This window comes from Pelobates fuscus, chromosome 8, assembly GCF_036172605.1.
Source record: "Pelobates fuscus isolate aPelFus1 chromosome 8, aPelFus1.pri, whole genome shotgun sequence".
In the NCBI taxonomy this organism is placed as follows: domain Eukaryota; kingdom Metazoa; phylum Chordata; class Amphibia; order Anura; family Pelobatidae; genus Pelobates; species Pelobates fuscus.
Genome location: NC_086324.1, coordinates 119,961,823 through 119,985,850, shown reverse-complemented (window position 1 = coordinate 119,985,850; position 24,028 = coordinate 119,961,823). Strand labels below are relative to the sequence as shown.

Sequence of the window (24,028 nt, the reverse complement as noted above, 5' to 3'; positions counted from 1 at the left end):
TGCAACAGTCAAACCTGGCCACCCTGTGGTATTTCTCTCCTGATTTTACATACAGTTTTATTTTACAGTTCTTTTTACAGTTATCCTGCCTCTCTTTCTGCCTAAATTCATAGAATTGTGGTCTTATTTAATATAAAAAGGGCTCTATTCTTGAAGTTTAATTTCACACTTCCATCCTGTCTTGGTGTATAACATGACAACCTACTGACCGGGCAAAGCGCCCATACAGTTAACTAGATGCCATTTTGTTACACTCTACATTATTTTACATTGTGATGTGCATGATATCAGTGGATACAGCTTGTACTACTAGCCTGCTTAAACTCATTGTCATATACCTATACCACTCTCTTCATGTCTATTCCATTTTCTGACTTTGACACAAACTTTGTTTTATCCTGGTTCCAGACACGACGGACAAGCTTGATGAAAATACTGTACTATTTTTTAAAAATGTGCTCTTATTTCTTATGCCATACCTATGTTTCTAAATGTTATTAATGTGCCTACTCCTGCTGTTTTGGCATAGTAGGCGTTTTTTCTTTCTGCACAGCAAAAATAAAGAATAAAAAAAATAAATTAAAAAAATAAAATAAATGGGTTTTTTTTTTTGCTGTATGCCAATTCACTTCTAATAAATCACATCATACTTTTTTTGAAAGACCTGTATGTGCATCCTGGATTTCTACTGTATACTGTTTGGATGCATTTGGATTGCACCCAGGCAGTTGGATATAAAGTCCTGGTAAGGAGAGTGCCAAGCCATCAGTCTGACGACAAGGTAGAAAGATCACATCAAAAGGACAGTGTTTACTCACCTTTTGTTAAAGCCACTGGTCCAAAGTAATTGATATCCATTATCATTCTGTCCACGCTGACTTTAGTGTTCAAAATAGTACCACGATAACTTATCCCTGCATTGTTAATGAGGATATCCACATTTCCCACAAGTTTTACGATTTCTATTGCTGCACTGGAAACAGCCTCCACATCAGACAAGTCAAATATTACCTTATGCGGCTTGTGCGTCTGTTGGGCAGAGAAGAGATTTAATCATCTGCTACAATATCTACAGATCAACAATTTTACCCACACCTAACCACACAAAGGCTGTGCAAGTGCTGGAGATATTGTAGAGGTATTATTATAATAACAAGGTAACTGCTAGGATACATACGTAGGAGTGTTATATACAGTTATAATCAAAATTATTCAACCTCCAGGTTTATTGTCAATATTATCACTCTCTGCAATGAACAAATCAAACAAAAGCAAGTGAAATAGCTCAATACAATGAATACTTCAAGTGGTTTCCCCAAATTCAACTGAAAATGCATTTTATCTCCAGTCTCAAATTATTCAACCCCGTGAATAGAATTCCTCACAACAGTGCAAATATGCAAAACAGGTATTGTCTCAAGTACACCTGATGCAATTAAACAACTGCTTCATTAGTTGCACCAGGGGTGCTCAAGCTGGAATACTTGAAATACATGAACTGGCTAGGGGTTTGTTGAGTGTCACGTTTGACTGCATGTTAGAGATATGGCAAAATAAGTTAAGAGACGAGATCATCGCTCTTCACAAACAAGGAACAGGATACAAAAAGATAGAAATGGCACTGAATGTTCCTAGAAACAACGTTGGAAGCACTAAAAAAAATATTTAACCCTTCATGGCAAGCATCTTTAATACTTAGTATAGCACCCTTTAAATTTTGAATACAACTGTATATGCCATATATATATAGTGTAATACCATCATATACTAAGTGAAGTGTATAGGTGGCATGGTATAGGGATGGAAAATTGTTTTAAAATGAAGAAATGTCTGTGTCCAATATATTCCAAAAGAAAGATGGTAACAAGTGAACAAGAGAATCAGGGATGTACCTGCCCACAATATGACTGCACTTTGTCAAGGTACATGCACATCTTTATTGCCTTACAAATTTAGAACTCACTAAATAAAAATTCACTAGGGTCCTTTTTTTGTGTGCCCATCATTTTATTCACTCAGATAGGGACAACTGCTGCAGTATAATCAGAGGCAGAACTAGAAAGGGAATTACATATTTAAAAAACTAACAAACCTTTACAGAACCTTTGCGCATTCGATTAAGCTCTCTCACCACATCTTCCAGACTTTCTTCATTGCGCCCACATAATACCAACTGTGAACCAGCTGCATAAAATACCTTGGCACATTCTGAAGGAAAATAGACAATATTGATGAAAAAAGTGAATCACCGGCACTAGAAATTAGCCCCAGCATTAACTGTTTCTGTACCATAAAAATTATTATTATTTCACAGTTTTCTATTTGAATAATTAATACAGTTGTGCCCAAAGATTTGCATACCCTTGGAGAATTGGTAATATATGTACCATTTTTAAAGAAAACATGAGTGAGCAGGCAAAACACATTATTTTATTTCTTATGGGACTCATATTCAACTGTAGGTTACAACAGAATCACGAGCATAAAACAAAACATGGCAACAAAGAAAAACCTGAAATTACTCCTCTTTGAAAGTCTGCATACCCTTCGTTCTTAATACTGTGTATTGCCCCCTTTAGCACCAATTACATTGTGCAGTGTTTTGTAATAGTTGTCTATGAGGCCCCTAATTCTTGCAGGTGGTATAGCTGCCCATTCTTCTGAGCAAAATGCCTCCAGGTCATGCAAAGTCTTTGGTCGTCTTGCATGAACCGCACGTTTGAGATCTCCCCAGAATGGCTCGATCATATTAAAGTCAGGAGACTGTGATGGTCACTCCAGAACCTTCACCTTTTTCTGCTGTAACCACTGGAGGGTTAACTTGGCCTTGTGCTTAAAGTCATTGTCATGCTGGAAAGTCCAAGAGCGTCCCATGTGCAGCCTTCGTGCAGAAGAATGCCAGTATTTTCTGATAACATGCTACATTTATCTTGCCATAAATTTTCACAAGATTCCCTTTGCCTTTAGAGCTCACACCAAAAAAAAAACATCAGTGAGCCACCACCAAGCTTCACAGTGGGGATGATATTCTTTTCACTATAGGCCTTGTTGACCCCTCTCCAAACATAGCGCCTATGGTTGTAACCATAAACCTCTATTTTGGTCTCGTCACTCCAAATTGCAGTGTGCCAGAAGCTGTGAAGTGTGTCAAGGTGTTGTCGGGCATATTGTAACCAGGCTTTTTATGGCATTGTAACAGTAAAGGCTTCTTTCTGGCAACTGGACCATGCAGCTCATTTTTGTTCAAGTATCGTCATATTGTGCTCCTTGAAACAACCACACCACATTTTTCCAGAGTAGCCTGTATTCTCCTGAGGTTACCTGTGGGTTTTTCTTTGTATCCCGAGCAATTCTTCTGGCAGTTGTGGCTGAAATCTTTCTCGGTTTACTTGACCTTGGCTTCGTATCAAGAGATCCTTGAATTTTCCACTTCTTAATAAGTGATTGAACAATCTGACTGGCATTTTCAAGGCTTTAGATATCTTTGTATATCCTTTTCTATCTTTATAAAGTTCCATTACCTTGCTACGCAGGTCTTTTGACAGTTTTACGCTCCCCATGGCTCAGTATCTAGCCTGCTCAGTGCATCCATATGAGAGCTAACACACTCATTGGCTATTTATACACAGACACTAATTGCAATTTAAAAAGCCACAGGTGTGGGAAATTAATCCTTGACTGCCATTTTAACCTGTGTGTGTCACCTTGTGTGTCTGTAACAAGGCCAAACATTCAAGGGTATGTAAAGCTTTGATCAGGGCCATTTGCATGATTTCTTTTGTCATTATGATTTTTTTTTTTATTCTTTATTTATTCCAAGACAGGACATCTTATACATTACATATACAATAACATCAAGACATGTTTACAGAGGCATGTACGCTGCGTTGTTGGCATTTTACATTATGATTTGTATATAGTACATAAGTTGAGATCGTGCGTTTTTGCCTGTGTTACCCCAGGTAATTCACATCTTTAATTATCTCAAGACATCCCGTCTGGTTTGTTATAGTAGATAAAACATGTAATTACCGTGCAGTTGTTTGCACTAAGAACAACTAGGAGTACTATATGTAATCATATTTGCTTCTATAACTTCATCGTAACACTTTTGTTTTCCCTTTATGCACGACCATCCAATTGTAAGGAAGAGAGAGAATAGAAAGGAAGAGAGGAACCAGAAAGAAAACATCCTCGAGAAACAGAGGAGGTACAGTGAAATAATTAGGGGTGAGTGTGTGGGGAAACTGAGGGGGGGGGGGGGGGGAAAGGCCCAAGGGGAGCCGCTTAATGATAGGCTTCTCAAGGAGTGTATTGCCCATCCAACCTCGTCTATCTCAGGCATCTACCAAGTTTCTCATTGTGAAATGGGTGGTACGTTCTGCTACTTTTCTCCAGTGCCCTGAGTGGTACGGTTATAAGTTTTAGTCCAGTCTGCTTTTCTAATTGCTCGCTGTACTATTGGTCCAGGGACCCGATATCTTATCAAATTTATTTATTGTCCCTCTGACCCGTGCTGTCAATTTGTCCATTCGGAAAGTATATTTTATTTTTTGTTTTACCATCGCTATTGTAGGGGTGTCCCTCTGTGCTAGGGCTCTTCGTGCGGCTAGGTTTACTTTTTGTATGAGGTTTTGTTCCGTTCTTGTCCAGTCATCCATGGACCCACGGGTCTAGCTTCACCTCCCTGCCGAACACCTCTCGCAGCAATTCTGCAATCCGTTTCCAGAAGGTCTGCACCTTTGGGCATTCCCATCATATATGAATATACGTGCCCTTATGTCCGCAGCCCCTCCAGCACAAGTCTGTCGGGTTTTTGCGCATTCGGCACAATGTCACTGGGGTGGTATACCACCGAAACAAAGTCTTATATGATTGTTCCTGCAAGGAAACACACACTGAAGATGTTGCAGCAGCCTCCCACATTTCCTGCCATTCTATGCCCTCCAGTACCTCATCCAAATCTGCTTCCCACTGGTCTTTATACTTGATTCTAGTTAATGAGTACTCAGGTGAGAGTATAGACTGGAGATTAAGCCGCTCGGGAATTGTTCCCTCATGCACATTCATTCGAAAAACGTTAATTGTGTCAGCGCAACTGTTTTGATCAGAGTATCTCGGGCATAGTCCCTAAGCTGAAGGTAGCGGAAATAGTCGAAAGGTCTTAACGGGGCCCTACTTTTCAGTTCATCAAATGTTACAAAGGAGCCATTTTCAAACAGTTGACGTAGTCTCTGTAGTCCTGTGTTTTCAAGTCCCTTAAAATCCCTAGCTTGCATGCCCGGGACAAAAATCTGTTTCTCAAGAATGGGGTCATTGGTGACGGGACAGATGTCAGGCCATATTTGAGGGCGGTCGCACCCCAGACCCTGACGGAGGCTTGTATCGCCTGGCATGTTACCTGGTCTAGCGGCCTATGTTCTCTAGGTATCCACATAAGGAACTGGGGTATAACTGGGCCCATCAGGGAGGACTCCAAAGCCACCCACCTGTATGCCATAGAGCTATTTGGGCTAGCTGGGCCACCACATAATAATAGTAAAGGTTTGGTAGTCCCAGACCTCCCCTATCCTTAGCCCTATAAAGTATATTACAGGAGATTCTATGTTTCTTATTCTGCCAGATAAACTTGTCAATAGCCTGCTGAAGTGTTCCCAAGTAAGATTTAGTCAAGTGGATCGCAAGAGCTTGGAAGAGGAATAGTATCCTAGGTAGCACATTCATTTTCACAGAATGTATTCTTCCGATCCACGATATTGGTTTATCTACCCATGTCTCCATGTCATGTATTAGTTGTCTAATTAGTGGGACGTAATTCTGTTGATGCAAGAGGGAGGGGTCCGCCGTTAACCATATGCTAAGTATTTGATGTGATCTTTTGCTATGTGTCCGTGATAGGTCTTCCCTATAAATGCCGCGTCTTCGTCTCTCATACCTATGGGGAATGCGCTCGATTTGTGTAAGTTGACCTTGTATCCGGCTACTTTACCATATTCCGCCTGTATCCCTGTCAGTGCCGCTATTGATTCCTTTGGGTCCGTCAATGTCAATAATATATCGTCAGCGAATGCCGATATAATATATTGCTGTCCCCCCACGGTGACTCCCCTGACCTCTGGGGTTGCGCATATTGTTTGCATGAGGGGTTCTAGTGATAGAACAAACAGCAACGGCGAAAGAGGGCATCCCTGTCTCATGCCGTCAGATGGAATGGAATGGATTGTGCTCCCGTTATCCGGATCTGCGCCCTGATGTTAGAGTATAGAGCTTTAATTGTCGTCATAAACTGGGCCGGCATGCTGACATGTTTTAATATCTCGAACAGATACGGCCATTTAACTCTGTCAAATGCCTTCTTGCCATCTAGTGACAGTATCAATGTCAGAATGTTCATCTTAGTTTGTCTCCCTATAAGATCTATATTGCGTCTCGTATTCTCGAACAGTTGCCTACCCGGCACAAAACCCACCTGGTCTGGGCGGACCAGACTAGTAAGAATCGGGTTCAGTCTGTTAGCCACTTTTGCTAAGATTTTGGAATTGTGATTAATTAAAGAGATTGGGCGAAAATTCTCTGGGAATGAGTCATCCTTGCCAGGTTTAGGCAATAAGACTATATTCACTAGTGACATGTCTCTATCTGGGATCCCCCCGTCCCTAAGGTCATTAAACCACAGTTCGAGGTGGGGTAGGAGCTCCTCTCTAACTATCTTGTAGTAGCTTCCGTCAAGGCCATCTAGGCCAGATGCCTTTTTGCTTTTCAAGGCCGAAATTGCTACATCTATTTCCTCAACCGAGATCTGATTACCTAGAGCTGCGGAGTCCGCCTCATATAGTTTGGGGAGGTGTATCCAAGAGAGGAATTCTCGTATCCCATCCATTTCCTGTTGTGGGTTCACAGCTTCGCCTGTCAAGTGGTTATATAGTTTGGTGTAAAAATCCGTAAACACTTTGGTGATCTCTGTGGGGTTAGTCTGATAGTCTCCTACATTATTCTTGATTTTCGTGATATGAGTGTTCCGTTGCCGTGGTCTAAGGGATCTTGCCAACAGGGTATCCATTTTGTTGGCCTTTTCATAAAAGTGTTGCAGTGTCGTCGAGGAGCATTTCACGAATAGAGTTCCTTAATTCCTGTACCGCCTTTAAATTAGTAGGTGTAGGGTTCAACTTATGTCGCTGTTCCGCCGTTCTTAAAGCTACTAATAGTGACGACAATAGTTGAGCTTTTCGTTGTTTCTTTAGTGTCGCTTCCCTAATCAGTATACCCCTAATGACCGTCTTATGCGCTGCCCACACTATGGCTTTCGACACCCCCGACTCTGCCTCCCTGACAAAATATTCGTTCAACTCTCTACGAATAGTCTCAACTTTCCAGAGTCCTGAAGTAGAGAACTATTTAGCCGCCATGACCATGGTGTCGCCGCACTCAGTTTATCTAAAGTAATAGACACGTCTGCATGGTCCGACCAAGTTATGGATTCCACCGTGGACTCCGAGACTCTGGGAACAGTTGGGGGTTCACCAGAAACAGGTTTATCCTGGAATATGTGTTGTGTGACGACGAATAAAATGTATAGTCAAACAAACAAGAAATGAGTGTCCTATACATAAAATATAACTTTTATTAGTTCTATTAAAATTGGTGCGTTAAACAGGGATAAAATATCCAATTGTCAAATATATGTGAACCAATATTTCAATATGGTAATATACCAATGTGCCAATGTCAACTATTTAGTAAAGGTAAAAATAGATCCCATTATAGGATATTCTTAAACCTTATCAAATAACTCGAAAAAACACATATGCATCTGAATTGCCTCTAGGGTCAGGTATAGAGTGTAAAAATCTGAACTTTCTGATGCAATATTAAGACACATAAGAAATAGGAAATTATGAAAGATTAAATAACCATAAATTCGATCTCAAAAGGTTAAATATTAACAAAATTGGGAGGTTCTGTTCAAAAGTTTTCAGAAACCTATTCCCAGATGTATGTGCAAAACTTAGTTTTGCAATCCACAGTGGTCGAGACAAATATCTATTGCTAAATAGTTTGTGCAAAAATAGTCTCATTTCCCACACATCAGTTCCCCTCTGATGAGTTGTGGGCGAAACGCGCGTCTGGGGCACTCGGGGATTTTTGAGCTACAGAGACATTTACTATTGGAATCTTTTATTATATCTATCTCATGCCCTGAGCTATACACTTCTTAACCGTTATTGCTATACCCAGACAATAAAGGCTTTTCCCTTATATCTCTAGCGATCTAGCTATACTCCGATATCCATTAGATATTGATAAGCCATTCTATTGTCCCCACAGCAATTACGGTTTTCTCGATCCACAGAGGTGGCTTGTTTGTACCTCTTTAGGCAGATACTTTATTAACAATTTTTCATATTCGGGAACCCCTATCTGACACTATTAAGAAGGGATGTCTATTTCCATTTAGAGGCTACATTTTAGCTACATTGCATTGGTTTACCGACAGGTAACAATGCAACATTGAGACTATTTTTGCACAAACTATTTAGCAATAGATATTTGTCTCGACCACTGTGGATTGCAAAACTAAGTTTTGCACATACATCTGGGAATAGGTTTCTGAAAACTTTTGAACAGAATCTCCCAATTTTATTAATATTTAACCTTTTGAGATTTAACTTATGGTTATTTAATCTTTCAGAATTTCCTATTTCTTATGTGTCTTAATATTGCATCAGAAAGTTCAGATTTTTACACTCTATACCTGACCCTAGAGGCAATTCAGATGCATATGTGTTTTTTCGAGTTATTTGATAAGGTTTAAGAATATCCTATAATGGGATCTATTTTTACCTTTACTAAATAGTTGACATTGGCACATTGGTATATTACCATATTGAAATATTGGTTTACATATATTTGACAATTGGATATTTTATCCCTGTTTAACGCACCAATTTTAACAGAACTAATAAAAGTTATATTTTATGTATAGGACACTCATTTCTTGTTTGTTTAATGCTTTTTGCCCATGGGTTAACCCCTTATAGAGTGTTCCTCTAGCTTCCTTTTCTCTCATTTCTTTTTTGCTCTTCAAAATGTATAGTCATTATCGTTCGGATGTTGGGCTCTCCAGATATCTATAAGGCCTGACTGTTGTATGAATGTATGTAATAGCTTATCTTGTCCGCCTCTCCTGTGGGACCGTGGGGCTCCTCTGCAGGGCCCCCTATTTACTGCCGGGTACGGAGCCACGTTGAAATCACCCCCCCCCCACTATCACCATTCCGTGAGGAAGCGTATTGACAGTGTGAGTGAGTTCCGCCCAAAATTCTCTGGATGGGTCGTTTGGTGAGTATAGATTGAGAATGTGGGTAACGTGTAAATGTAAGGTTCAAATAGTGTAAGGTTCAAAGCGCAACCCTGGATCCATGCTAACCTTGCTGACCCTAATTGGACATCTACGATGTATGAGGATGGCAACTCCATTCCTCTTGTTAAGGGCTCTCGATTCATATGTGGTGCTATAGGTGTGGTCCCTAAGGGCGAACTTTGCCGATTTTGGCAAGTGCGTCTCCTGCAGGAAGGCTACGTCAGGGTTCATACGCTTAAGTTCCCTACACATAAGCCTTCATTTCTTAGGGGCATTAAGGCCCTTAACATTAAGATATACTAGTTTCACAGGCATGTCATAACCTGTGGGGTGTCTCTTTATTTAAACATTCTGTCGTTTCTGCTCCTAGTCCAGACGCCCAGGGCTCCCCCCGACCTCCCCCCAGAGGAGATAAAGGAATGGGTAAGGATAAAAAGGGGATAAAGTAGAAGGAAACTAGTATAGAAAAGAAGTAAGAAGCAATAAACTTTGTAAAGAAATCACCTGGTATTACCTATAGCCAGGCATGATTGGGGTGAATGTCCCATCTCCCCCAGTACTTCAAAAGAGCCCTGGGGTGATGGGGACATGGACCAGCCAATAAGGGTACTACTTGAGTGCCAACTGAAACTATGTAAAGAAACACTGTAACCTATGCGTCTATATCCAGCAAGGAAGGCAGGGGGAACATCTCTGCAGAGTGTGGAGAGATATGCAATACAATCACCAGTTACCTACAGCTATTTGCCGTATGCTACAGATTGTTTGTTTTTTTTAAATGTATTTATTTATGTTTGTAAATCCTTTTTTTTTTTCTCTCAAAAATAAACTGTGCAAACAGCAATTTTGTGCCTGTAGCAAGCAAGAATAATAGTCCCAGGTAACGTCCATGAGCAGGGTCTGCCATCCAGCAGTGTGCTGGGGCAATCCAGAGTACTAGACCCCAGTGTTGGGCTAATAATATAGCTGCTAAACCTAGTCATATATCACGGTGCAGTCCAGTTGTAATTCAACATGCATGTATACAATTAGTTATTCAAGTGGGCGAATACACCCAGAAGGGGGGGTTGCACTAGACAGCCCCTAAACTACATAATCTTCCCGGTGCCCCCAGAGGGTCCGCCTATCTCAAATTCTCAGCCCCCCGAAGGACCCATCACCCCCCCCGCCCCCCGAAGAACCCGGATCCCGCCTCCCTCCCCCCCCTGAAACTGGAAGAGAAGCTAACCCCGAAGGCTTGGACCCGCCGGCCCAGCCATCCATCTCCCCCCTCCCCCTTCCCGGCAGGGGTTGTCACCGGGAACAGGTCCCCCATGTCACTCCCCCCCATCCCCTAAATAGGGGAGTTGGGAGGGGCCAAAGGCATATATAACAAAAGAGGGATGTTGCAGTACCCATGGACCCCAACCTCTCCCTCTTCCCTCAAACCTTGCAACCACAACTAAACAACAGCACATCACAACCCTAGCCCGCCCAAAATGGGGTGCAGTTCCCCTGTATCCCACCTCCCGTTATTACCGGAGGTCATCCCTTACAGTCACCCTCAGCCGTACCCGATCAACTTGCCCTGTAGGGCTCCCCCCGGGTGGAACTGGGCCCCCAAATCAGCCCTCCCAATATCTGCTTACATACCCGCCCCTGTAGCCGCTCAAATCGGTGTCGCCCCACCGCCAGCTGCAGGCCAACACGAGCCAGCCGATCTCCATGGGCCTCATTCTCCAGCCGTACACCACTCGCGAGGGAGGGGACGGAGCTCCTCTACCGTCGGGGAAGCGCTGCCATCTCGATTGGATCTTGGATCCCCTCGTCCTGCAGGAACTCTGCAGGGTCGCCGTCTGTGTGCAGGGTTTTAGTGCACCCATCCTGAAACGCTAGTAGCCAAAGGGGAAAGCCCCACACGTACCTCGCCCTGTGCTTCTGCAGGAGTTCTGTCACCGAACGCCACAATCTCCGCTTCTGAAGGGTCGCAGGTGTTAAATCCTGGAATAATGTAAGTTCCATGTCACCATATTTAATTGGGCCCTCTCGGCTGCGCTTCATGAGGGGTTCCTTCATCTGGAAGAATAGGAACTTAATAATAATAATAATGTCTCTAGGGCGCTTATCCTCTGCCCATTTCTGCTGGAGTGCTCTATGAGTTCTCTCAATGTGCCACTGGTGTTCCGGCACCCCAGGGAGCAGTGGCTTTAGGATTGCAGTCACCACCTCCGTCAGCGACCCCTCTCCCTCCCGGGCAGGCCCATCTATTGCCCATGTCATCCAGGGCGGACTTCACTATCGTCAGTCTGGAGGATAGCCTGTTAATATGTGCTGTGGCAGTATTGTGAGCCACAACCGTGGACTCCACCCGCTGTTCAAGCACCTCCGTCCTCGCGCCCAAGGCCTGGATTTCTGCCTTAACTTCATTGGTGTTTCTCGTGATCTCGGTAGCCAGGTAACAACGTACCTCCGCCAAATTTGCCAAGATCTGTGCTGTGTTAGCCTCCGAAACCTCCAACTTTGCCGTCATGCCCGGGCTGGGAGGTGAGCGCGGCGCCATCGGGCTCTCCCGTCCGCCATCTTGGTTGCTCAATCGCATGGCGCGAGATGCCGCGAACAAGTCGGACACCGTGGTGCCCTGTTCTGCCGGCTTCTTAGGCTGTTTCTTCGGGGCATGCTTATCTATGTCCTGTGAATTTTCTTGTTGAGGTCAGTGTTTAATCGCTGTAGTTAGCTATTGGCCCCGTGGTCCTAGCGGAGCTTCACTTGGACACGTCCATCTTGCTCCGGCTGCAGACCACGCTGTAGCAGAATGCCTTTTTGTCTGTCCCATCTCTTGTTTTATTGTTGGCACTGCAGAAGTTTTTCATATGCCTGGAGTACACAGATTTACATTGCACCATCTATGGCCATACTTTGTTTGGTATACGAACAAAGTACTGAACAACCGGACCACCCTGATGTACCGTATTCATGTAATTTACCTCCCTGATCGCTTCTCCTATTCCCTTGTTACACACGAACACGCTGCTACATTCCCTGGGTGGCCGCCATTTCGGCAGCTGAACACGTGGCGGCGGCGGCAATCTTAAACCCACAAATAGCGGTGTTTGGTCGTCAAGTGTCTGGAACTCAAAACGGACACTCGACTAGCCGAACACCGCTAAGACCTCCAGGGCGGCAGAAAACAACGAAAGAAACCCAAGAACCGCCCGTCATTCGGCACGATTAATACCACGAACTAGGGGATTCATCCGGTTACCGACTCCATTATGTGTGGTATAGCCTTACGGGACTTTGGGGTACGAATTGAGACCGACCGACCGCAGGGCCAGATCTCATGGAACTATTTTCGGCTTCTTTACCCCTGCGGTTGGTCAAAACTTTACCTTCCTATAACTCCCGACCCCCTGGTCTGATCTGGGTGATTTTTGGATATGTTTCCCACCCAGATCAGGGCTACCATATTTAAAGGTATATCACACATATTTGGGGTACATCTAAAAAGTGGGGAAAAGTATGTGCATTATAATTGTATTAACTGTGAAGCTAAGGGGAGGAGATGTGTGGGAGGTAACGTCTATATGATTGGTGTAATGTATAATTAATGTGAATCCTTCCCTTGCATGGGAGAATCTCATAAAAGCAGGAATGTTGCCATTAAACTTCAGTTCTACTCCTGATACTGTGTGTCGTCCAGTGATTGGGAAAGGTGATGGGATACTATTGGATTTTATTGCTGACTGTGCTGGATATTCTCTGGGATTTATTACTTGTTCCTGCATCCTCTTGATATATTGGTGGAGTTAAGCTGTGGGAAATCACCTCTCCGCTACACACGCCCCTTGTCATTACGATTTTAAAAGGAGCCAAACAAATATGTGATAATAAATGGCTTCATAAGATCACTATCCTTCAATAAAATACACTTTTTTTGCATAATCAGTCAGTATTTTCAAAATGAATGCCAAAATGTCACAATTTCTGCCAGGGTATGCAAACTTTTGAGCACAACTCTGTATGTAAAGCTAAGATGTAATTATGCAGGGAAAATTTCACAATATATACAATGTGCATTTAATCTTTTTAAATAATTTCTTAATATATATAATAGTTGACTGTGAAAAATACTACGTGATGATGAAAGTTCAACAAAATATTAACTGATTCAATCTTGTTATGTTTACCTTTGCCAAGACCAGATGTAGCCCCTGTTATTACAACAACAGCATCTTGGATGTAAGCTCTGCTGCGAAGCCTCCGAAGCAGCCTGTACAGACTGTAGACCCCCACGCTGCCTAATAAAAGAGGAATGATCGCCCACGATGTCAGGAAGCTCATTTTCAATGGTAATCCACGTCTAAAAGCAAAAAGGATTATACTGGCTTAAAAGCTCATATATAAATATATATATATATATATATATATATATATATATATAATGTCCACACATATACATGTCACACTGATAAAGCATAGCAGGTTATTCATCCAGGCCTTTTATGCATGAAGAAGATGAGCATGTTAATATAATTTACATATTAACACATGCATAGGTTCCTATATTTCCATGTGTTCCTATGTATTTGAAAGCACCAATTCACCTCTCACTTTAGTGTCTCTCCATCTCTCCCTGTTTTGTGTCCCCACCTTACACCCTCCTCAGTGTCTGCTTTCCACTACTGATCCCTCGCCCTTTTTCTACATCCTTGGTTATTAGTGTAGGAAAGACACATTCTTGTTAGAGACAAAGCTAATCTTTATACCTCTCCTTAGCCTCTGAATTTTAAGCAAATTGTGTGAAACGATGTAGTGTCACACCTAGCCATGAACAGGACATTCCAGGGTAGATTTTTAATTTTATATAGTTAATTTATTTGATGTTTTTTTTTAACAATAAAATGATTAATATAATCAGAATTAATACAGAGATGTGATAGGGTGAACCAGATGGACTACAGTCTTTTCCCTCTATATTAATATATATCATATGTGTGTATAATGAGACCTTTCACAGGTGTTGATGGATTATAGATGAATTAGACATAGAATTATTCACATGACAATCAAACTGGCAACGAATAAGCACAATTTGGCAAAATATACAAGGTTTACTTTCTCTCAATTTCTACATACATATGTTTTATTTGCATCAGACATTTGGTGCATATTGCATTTAAGAAGCACTCCAGACGTTTGGTACAATAGAGTTGATTACAACAGAGCTTGACAAATCCCAGGCGTCAGGTCGCCACGGCAACTAGAAATGTCACCCTGGCGCCTGGGATTTGGCAGCTCTTTAGCTAAGGTTGCCGCCAATGGAGCTTTGAAGGTGGCGGCTGCAGGGAATATTGGAGCCGTCTGCCTGGGGAGCATGGAGGCGGCCGACCGAGGCAGTAATGGGGTGGCGCGTGAGGGAGCAGTAATCTTCCGGCCGTTCCTCTCTGCTCCCTCGCGCAGTTTAGTGATGCAAGGTGTCGGAATATGATGCCACTCCGGCCCCGGCATCACTACAGAGAGCGCACAGAGAGAAACTGCAGGAAGATTAGACAGCAGCCCCACTGGACCACAGGGAAAGATCCACTCAGCTCTCTGAAAGGTAGGGAGGATGAGTGTATTTAAATTAAAACAAAAATGTCAGTTTGAGAGTGTGTGTGCCTGTCAGAGTGTGTATGTGAACCTGTCAGAGTGTGTGTATGTGTGTGTGCCTGTCAGAGTGTGTGTGAGCCTGTCAGAGTGTTTGTTTAGGTACCTGCCCCCTCCGATCACATGAGGAAGGTGTTTTTACTCACCTTTTTTCCCATGCCGTGCTGCCTCCATTGCGGAGATTGTCAATCTTTATGATCTCAGCTAAGCCATGCTTTCCCATAGTGAAGCATTGGGAGGATATTATGCATGCCCAGCAAATCAGGCACATGCGCAGCAAATGTGCCAATCCACATCTTCTCATAGAGTTGCATTGAATTAATTAATCTCTACAAGGAAAATTCATGCAGAGCTTGGAGACACTGAACGTGGGTGCTGCACAGTGCAGCAGTGACCCAGGACTCTTTAGTGTACATCTGAGCGACTGTCACCAGAGGTGTTACTAAGCAGCAATGAAAACAATGATTTTTAACTGAAAAGGTAGTGTTTACACTGAAAAGTCTGCAGGGACAGGCTATAGACACCAGAACCACTACATCATGCTGTAGTTATGGTAACTTTAGTGTCCCTTTAAGAATTGCATTTTTCTTGTTGAAAATTAAACTTTGTTAGTTTTAAAAAAACCTAGCTCCTAACTTGTTTAGCTGGCTCCTATATGCCAACCAAATTTGTCAAACCCTAGATTACAACTAGCTACGTTGGGTGATTTTTTTTTTCTCAGTCAGTTTTAGGCATTTTTCCCTTTCTATTAAATGCCAATTAGCTAACCCACTATGATCCTACCAATTCAAGTTGGATGAAATGAACATTGACACTGCACAAGCACGTTATCAATGTGGCCAAGGAGGAGAAGATTCCTTAATGCCAGGGAAACAAACACTACAAGGTGTAGTGGTTATTTTACTTGGAGTGCCCTTTTACTTCCAATTAAACCTGGCCACTTTCTTTCTTCTTCTGCACTGTGAGCAAGCTGGAAAAAATATATGGACTATTCTTTAAAGGGACACTATAGTCACCCAGACCACTTCAGCTAAAGGAAGTGGTCTGGATGCCAGGCCCCCCAGGTTTTAACCCTTCAGATCTTATCCAACCTCTAGTGGCTGTCTTCCTGACAAATTTGCATTCAGCGTGCAGAACATCCATAGGAAAGCATTGAGAAATTCCGCTCCACTCAGGAGCTGATGTCGGCGCTGGATTAAGGTAAGTAGCTGAAGGGGTTTTAACCCCTTCAGCACCAAGGGAGGGGGGACCCCGAGGGTGGGGTCCTAAGGATGCTATAGTGTCAGGAAAACAAGTTTGTTTTCCTGACACTATAGTGATCGTTTAAAGGTCCATTACAATTTTAATTGCTAGCAATTTCCCAGTGTCTTAGTGTCTTAACATTTAAAATGTTGGTAACTATTTTCCTTATTCTAGAACTTATCTTTTTCAGTGGGGCACTCCCCCTTTCTCTGTAAAATATGTTGTATGTTGCTGCCTCTAGACACATCAGCGTCAGAGGAATAATAATAGCAAGGACAGCCCATGAATTGCATGTGGACAGGTCCCCCTGCTCTTTCCCGCAAAGCACATATCCATGGAATAGACAGGTGGGTAAGGAACCAAACTTTATGCTGCTTTTAAAGAAAATGTAATCATCTCCAGATTGCGCTAGTATACCGCATACATGTTTTTTTTCTGTCTATGTACCATGGCAAGTACATTTTTTAAGTCTTGTGAAGATCACACAGACAGTCTACATGCAGTCTCGTGCACTTTTTTTATACATTCATGCAGTTTTTCATATTAAATTGTATTTATATTTCTTTATGTCTATGTGTTTGTTCTTTATTATCTACTCAGGTATGCAATAAAAAGTAATAAATAAAAATAATAATAAAAACAATATGCAGCACAAATTTTGCAAACAATGGTATACATAAATAGGGTAAAAAAAAGAACACATGGTTACAAAACTAATGCAAGCATTATATGTAAAAAGCGTTTTTTAAATAGAAGTCAGCACTGCAAATACACACCCATATTTATATTCATTTCAACTAAGCTCAGAAAGTTTATTAGCCAAAGTAAAAAAGAAAAATGATCATCAAAAAATAAAAAAAACTATATATATAACCTCTCATACTTACTCACACCTGCCAAATGGGTTCAAGTTTTCAGTGACAGCACACTCTGAAGATACAGTATGCTGCATACAGAAGCAAGATTGAAGTTGTAGCAGATCTACTTTGTGATATAATGATTATCTGTCTCACACTTTTGCTTTGTGGACTATAAAATCGGACTGTGTTCAAGTCTCCCTGTGATCTTCGAACAAGGGCAGACAAATTTAAACTAGAAAATGGCTGCATGCCAAAAACAGGCTTGATGTCGCACACGCTCCTCCAACTACATAACACAGAGAAATACATCTCTGATCTCACTGACCTTTACAACACAGGGGTGTTAAAATGGATAATTCAGTCATACTAGAATACTTGCTGCTTTTTACAGTCTTGACAAACAAGCTATAAGAATTCCTTTCAGGAAGAGTAAAATCAAAATCATGCACAACATACAATATTGCAGACGTTAAAAAAATAATCAAAATTGTATCTATATAATTCAATAACGTACTTATTTATTTTATTTTTTTTAAATTCTTTATTTTTGTCGTGCATATTGTGGTAACATCCAGCATAATACACTGCTGCGCCCCAACAGCTGCAGCGACGTTTAATCAACATAAAACATTTGCATGGTTGAAACATATATAGCAATGATTGTCTTGCACGTTTTAATTGTTTAAGCGTGTGTGAGTTAGTGTCTCAGAGATGGGTTGTAGAGGTGCTAGTGTGCGTGAAGTTTGTGCATATTTGGTCTTTAATTTAGTTTGGTATTAAGGATGTGTCAGGTCGGGCTGTTCAGAGTGGTGCCGTCTTATTGTCAAATGTAGGAGGGTTATCTAGCCCGCCATAGGTGGTACCCCTTACCGTGGGGGTCACGGGGGGTGGAGGGCTGGCCGGTGTGTAGCCATACGCCTGCCCTGTGGCGCCCGGGTCCTAGGTGTTGTGAGTGAAGGGGTGGTAGGTTCTCCGTGGGCATATGTCGTGTGTGTGGTGCGTTAACATTCTGTTGGTAACAACTTATGAACAGTTTATAAACAGTTCTGGTGTAACTCTTAGCGGCCTGGACTGCAGACTCTTAGGGTTTCAGGTTCCCGGGTCAGTGGCCGGTGTGGCGGCAGGAACAAATGGGGCAGATCGGGAGGGGTTCCACCTCTGGGTGGTCGCCCGTCTGTCTTCATGTGTTTCTAGGGGAGGTAGGCCCAGCGCCGTGAGGAGGGTCGGGGCCTCTGACATCGATGAGAGTTTATGTATTGTCCCTTTGTGGTTCACCACTAGTAGCCTGGGGGACATCCACCTGTATTTGATGCCAACTGATCGAAGCTGGCTTGTGAGGTGCTGCAGGGATCTCCGCCATTGTAAGGTGGACCTCGTGAGGTCCTGATAGAAGGCGAGGCTGGCGCCTTCAAAGATGAGCGGCCTTGCCTTGCAGTGCTGACCAGATGGAGAGTTTGTCGTGGTAGTGCGAGCATCGCACTATGGCGTCCTGTACTGCCGTCGCTGGAGCTCTGTTGGATTTAGGCAGGTGGTAAGTCCCATCTAGGGTGACTTTTTTGGCCTGTGCGGCCGGCAGAATGGTGGCCACCAGGCGTCTCACATAGTGAGGGAGTTCTTCAGGGGTCACCGTGTCCGGTATGCCCCTTATTTTTAGATGGTTTCTCCTTGACCTGTCGTCCAGTGTGGCTAGGTGTATGGAGAGCGAGTGTTGCAAGGTTTCTAGATGTTGGATGGCTTCGTGTACGGTTTTCATACCGTGTTGTAAGTCAGTGATGTCTCCCTCTGCTGTTGTCACTCGACCACTAACCTGCTGTATATCTGCCTTCATAGCTGTCACGTTAGCTGCCAGCAAGTTTTTGATTTCCCCCACCAGGTTTTGGAAGTCCTGCTGGGTGACTGGGGCTGATCCATCTCCTGCAGCCTGTGTGATATGCCCAGCGTGAGGTTTGACAGGCTGTGAGGGGCACTCTGGAGGTTCTGCGGCCTTACTGTTCTCATTCGGCGCCATTTTAGGCGGAGGCTGCCTCTGGAGCATTTGGTCGATGTGCTGCGCCCCTGTGGGTGTATGTGCAGGTGATTTGTGGGATCTGCGTCCCATCTCGGCGGCACTTGCGTTCTGCCGTGTCGGCCGCTCTCCGGACCCACCCGGCGGTGTGAAGGCGCCAAATAGAGCCGCCAGGTCCAGGCTTTGGGTGGTGGGGTAGGCCCCGGTTTTCCGTCTCTTTTTTGGCGTCTTGGCCGCCTGGAAAAACGGCATGTGGTGTGACCGGGTCTCGCCCTTGTTGCTGACAGGTAGGGCACCTGTGTGTATGGATGATTTGGGGCGATTTGTAAGTTAGTTTTGCCGATTAATGTCGATCAATAACGTACTTATTAACAACACGTTACAAAGTGATCAGTCTGTCACAAATAATATTCACTAGGCATTTCATTACTATACATACAGGTGTTATGTCTTATATTACAACATGCCCAAGTTTCCTGTTACTTTAACAGTAAAAGAGAAAAAAAAATTGCTGAAAGAAAAGAGGTGGTTACAAATGGATAGCGATAAGTAGATAACAAAATTAAGTATACTAAAAGTTATAAAATAAAAAATAAATAAAAAGAAAAAAACAGGTTGCGCCAAAAGGTGTGAACAGATAGAATAATATAAAAAGTCCAAATATTCACAGTCCAAATATCGCAATCCCAGCTGTTTCTGGATTCTTGGTGAATGTTGGTTCGTGGTTAAAGGATCACTATAGTGTCCGGAAAACAAACTCGTTTTCCTGACACTATATAACCCTTAGGTCCCTCCCACCCTCAGGGTCCCCCTCCCGCTGGGCTGAAGGGGTTTAAACCCCTTCAGCCACTTACCTTTATCCAGCGCCGGGCTCCCTCAGCGCTGGTGACCTCTCCTCCCCCGCCAACGTCAGCTTCCGAGTGGAGCAGAATGCGCATGCGCGGCAAGAGCCGCAAGCACATTCAAACAGTCCATAGGAAAGCATTTCTCAATGCTTTCCTATGGACGTCCTGCATGCTGAATGCGATTTTCGCATCCAGCGTCGCAGAAGCGCCTCTAGCGGTTGTCAGGAAGACAGCCACTAGAGGCTAGATTAACCCTGCAATGTAACAAAGCAGTTTACATCTGAAGGGTTAAAACCTGGAGGACCTGGCACCCAGACCACTTCATTGAGCTGAAATGGTCTGGGTGACTATAGTGTCCCTTTAAGGTGCTTGTAAATATATGTAGGGAGACACAAAATGCAATTAAAAATAGCTATTTTTAATTGCCACTACCCCTATATATACCCCACTGTGCCAGATCAATATGTTTACACATGAAAAAGTCTTTATTGGTGAAACGCGTTGTGTAAGATTGTAACATTTATGTTTTACTTCTTTTACACATTAAAGTATATTTGGTTTTAATTAATTTTGTTGTGATAGATCAGGGGTCAGCAACCTATGGCAAGTGTGCCATGCATGGCACTTGAGGTTATTTTGCACAGCACTCAAGCCTGCTAGAGACAAACAGGATGTGGCCAAGCAGGAGTTCCAGTGGGACTTCAGATATCTGCTAATGCAATCTGAGCAGTGATAGCAGGTGGTGAGGGACAATGCTCAATTTACGTATTACAGCACTTTGAGTAATTATCGCAGATCACTTCCTCCCAGCACTTGAGAATGGGAATCTGCACTGGAGTAAAGCAGCCCACTGCAGCTATCGCAGCTCCTGCACTTGACCTGTACCTGGCCAACTCGGTCCCCACTGGACCCCAGGGAAGCCACCTACACTGCTAGATATTCACAGAGCTGCAGAGTAAGCATATCTCTTGTACACATAATAAAATAAGCCCACACATAAACACACACACAGTCCCCACAAACACATCACTGACAATCCACATACAAGTACACAACCAGCCTCTCACATGCAATACCACACACAGCCCTACACATTCATAAACCACCAAACACACTATGTGACATTATACACACGCACACACAATTTCACAAGCCGCCCCATACACAGCCAATATTCATAGGTATAATCCGCAATACCACAAATTACTCATGAACACATACATTATAACAGCCCAAATACACACAAATACAATGTTACAAAGTAACTGCAACACCCATAAATAACAAAAGTGCAATATGGCACCATACACACCTCAATTTTTAACAAAATAGGACCAGCAAGCCAAGGGACTTCAAGATCTTGTTTTGGCATTGTACTACTAAAAGGTTGCTTATCCTTGTGATAGAAGACTATTTGTTACACGTTGTATGCAATTTTACAATATTATTTGTTCCTGGCACGCCTAAATTCAGATCTGGACAACTATTTACCATCATATCCCTGGTGGGGATTACACCACCCATGCAGAGATATTCTTCTTTCATATACCTACCTGCACATCGAGATACTCGCCTCAAAAGTTATATCCATCAGTGGGGATTGTACCATTGCAAGCAATTTTACTTAGAGCTAGTTTAAGCTCCATAACATGTGAGTGCTAGCTCATATACTACTGTTGTGAGTCCTATTTTTCTGCCAAAACAGTCTGCACTATTATTTGTCATTATGTGTCTCCCTACATATATTTACAAGTACCTTAACCAAGAACAAACATTCCCCAAGAACCCAGAAACAGCTGGGATTGAGATATTTGGACTTCATATTATTCTATCTGTTCACACCTTTTGGGGCCACCTGTTTTTTAGTATTTTATGCCGTCTATTTTTAGGGTTTGAGGGTATCTACCTTTAAGTCATCTGAAATAATTACTCATAAATCCCTTTCCTCAGATGTTGAGGTTAGTAGGGTATCAAATATCCTATACTCTGATAGAAACATAGAATGTTTCAATTGTTCTTCTTCAGCTTCTGGCAAGGAGTCATATCAGTGCTATACTCTTGTGCATGCACAAGAGTACAACAGTGAAGTTATGAACGGTCCTGGAGTCTGTAAGTATCCAAAAGTAGAGTATAAAACAATTGAAACCTTCTGTTTGCCATACATATGGACTGTGATCAAGGACTGCGTGTAGACCCTCATGCAGGGGGTCGAAATCACCAATGCTGTCCATGACAGAGCATATTTAGCTCTCATACACATGAGTGTGAAATTTGTTAGCATACAAGCAACACATTTTTGGCAGAACATTATTGTATTTGACCATAACCACTACAGTTCAATAGAGTGGTCATGGCGTCATAAGTGCCTTGGTGCCCCCCACCCTAAGGCATTAATCCATTTTTGAATTGTTTGACTTCTTACCTGGGTAATACTGGGGCACTCTCTACCCCCACTACCATCTCCTAAAAGCAGTAAGTTCCTCAGCAGGAACTTCTGTCCCACTCTCAGCCAATGAGCTAAGCCCTGCTAAGCTAATTAAGTCAAGCTGTTCATAAACAAGCTGTTATGGTGCAAGGAGTGTGTAAAGTACAAATAACAACACAATTATGGAACAAACACACTTACTGTAGTTCAATGGTGTAACATTTACCCTCTAAAAAAAAAAGTCTTAGTCATTAGTCCTTAAAGGTATACGCTAATCCAGGCATAGGCAACCTTTGGCACGGCAGATGTTTTGGACTACACCTCCCATGATGCTTTTACAGCATTATGGGTGTAAGAGCATTAAATAGGGATGTAGTCCACAACATCTGGAGTGCCGAAGGTTGCCTACCACTGCTCTAACCACTAAAACAACTTTGATGTATATCATTATTATTGGTCTTTATATAGCGCCAACTTATTCTGCAGCGCTTTGCAATATCATGAAAGTAGGAAATTTTACAATAATTGAGACAATTACAAAATGATACAGGAACAATAGGTAGATAAGGACCCTGCTTAAATGAGCTTACAGTCTAGAGGAGTGGCGTATAAAGACACAACAGGAAGGGCAACAAGGGGGCTAGTAAAACAAACAAGGTAAAAAAAATTACAGAACTGCAGATGAGAGTGGAGTGTGGCTCTTTAGGAGAGAGCAAGAGACAGATCTGTGAAGTTACTGTAACAGAACTCCCTGTACTCCGACCGAGTACCTTCCGTTGATGGACTCTTCCTAGCCTGCGCCAAGGACCACAAGCACCGCACCGCACCAGACACCACAACCACCGCAGACTCCACAACCGCCGTAGCCTAACTGGAGTCTCGCCGTCTTCCTTCCACCCTGGATCCGCTTCTGTCCTCCAGGACCGTGTGGGAAAGACCTCTTCCTTCCACCCTGTATGAACCTCCAGCATCCAGGACTGTGTGGGGAAGACCTCTCCTCCAGGAGAGCATATCAGGAACAGCTCTTAGAAGAGCTAAGTGATTAAAGCTCAAGGGAGTATGCAGAGCATAGCAATCCCCAGTGTGATTATAGCAGTTCCCTCCAATAACGAGACATGGCTATGTATTGAGTGTCAAGAAGATCTCTTTACTTGGCACCAAAGGGCCTTCTTTTATGCAGGTTTTCCCTACATAGGACCACCCACAGGGTTTTTCAGAACAACCAATAAAAACATTACAACACATACAATAAAGTAAACCACGCCCATTCATCCCAGCAGAAATCCTCCCCTCTGCCTGTGATACAATTATCTCAACACAATAGACTAACTCAGGGCCGGACTGGGGAAAAAATTCGGCCCGGGCATTTTTTATTCACAGCGGCCCACTGAAAAGGGGGCGGGGCCAGATAGGGTGTGTTTTGTCATCCCCAATGACAAGCACGCCCCATCTCAAAGTGAGCATGTTGGTTCAATGCTCTTCCAGGGCATGAGAAAAGGGCCCTGTATTTGTTCTGCACAGCGCAAGCAAATTTAATAACATGCTTGCGTTGTGTTTGCTTGAAACTTGTCTCAGGGGTTTCCATAATTGGGATACTCACGGTATCCCATTTATGGAGACACTATGTGTTTGCTTAAATGGAATCTAGTGTGTGCATAGGGTATC

At 43.0% G+C, this 24,028-nt stretch overlaps 1 protein-coding gene across 2 annotated transcripts in view; it reads right to left on the bottom strand.

Moving 5' to 3' along the window:
- Positions 1–24,028, bottom strand: part of DHRS7B (dehydrogenase/reductase 7B) — a 47,577-nt gene that overhangs the window by 10,606 nt on the left and 12,943 nt on the right. Inside the window, exons 1-4 of one of the 2 annotated variants that reach the window (XM_063430249.1) lie at positions 17,116–17,327; positions 13,528–13,700; positions 2,093–2,208; positions 819–1,029 (exon numbers count right to left, since the gene is read on the bottom strand). In XM_063430249.1, coding sequence (XP_063286319.1) covers positions 819–1,029; positions 2,093–2,208; positions 13,528–13,700; positions 17,116–17,180 — 565 coding nt within the window. In that variant the 5' untranslated portion in view covers positions 17,181–17,327. Of the gene's footprint in view, positions 1–818; positions 1,030–2,092; positions 2,209–13,527; positions 13,701–17,115; positions 17,328–24,028 lie in introns of those variants that run through there. The other variant, XM_063430251.1, reaches the window with a different exon arrangement.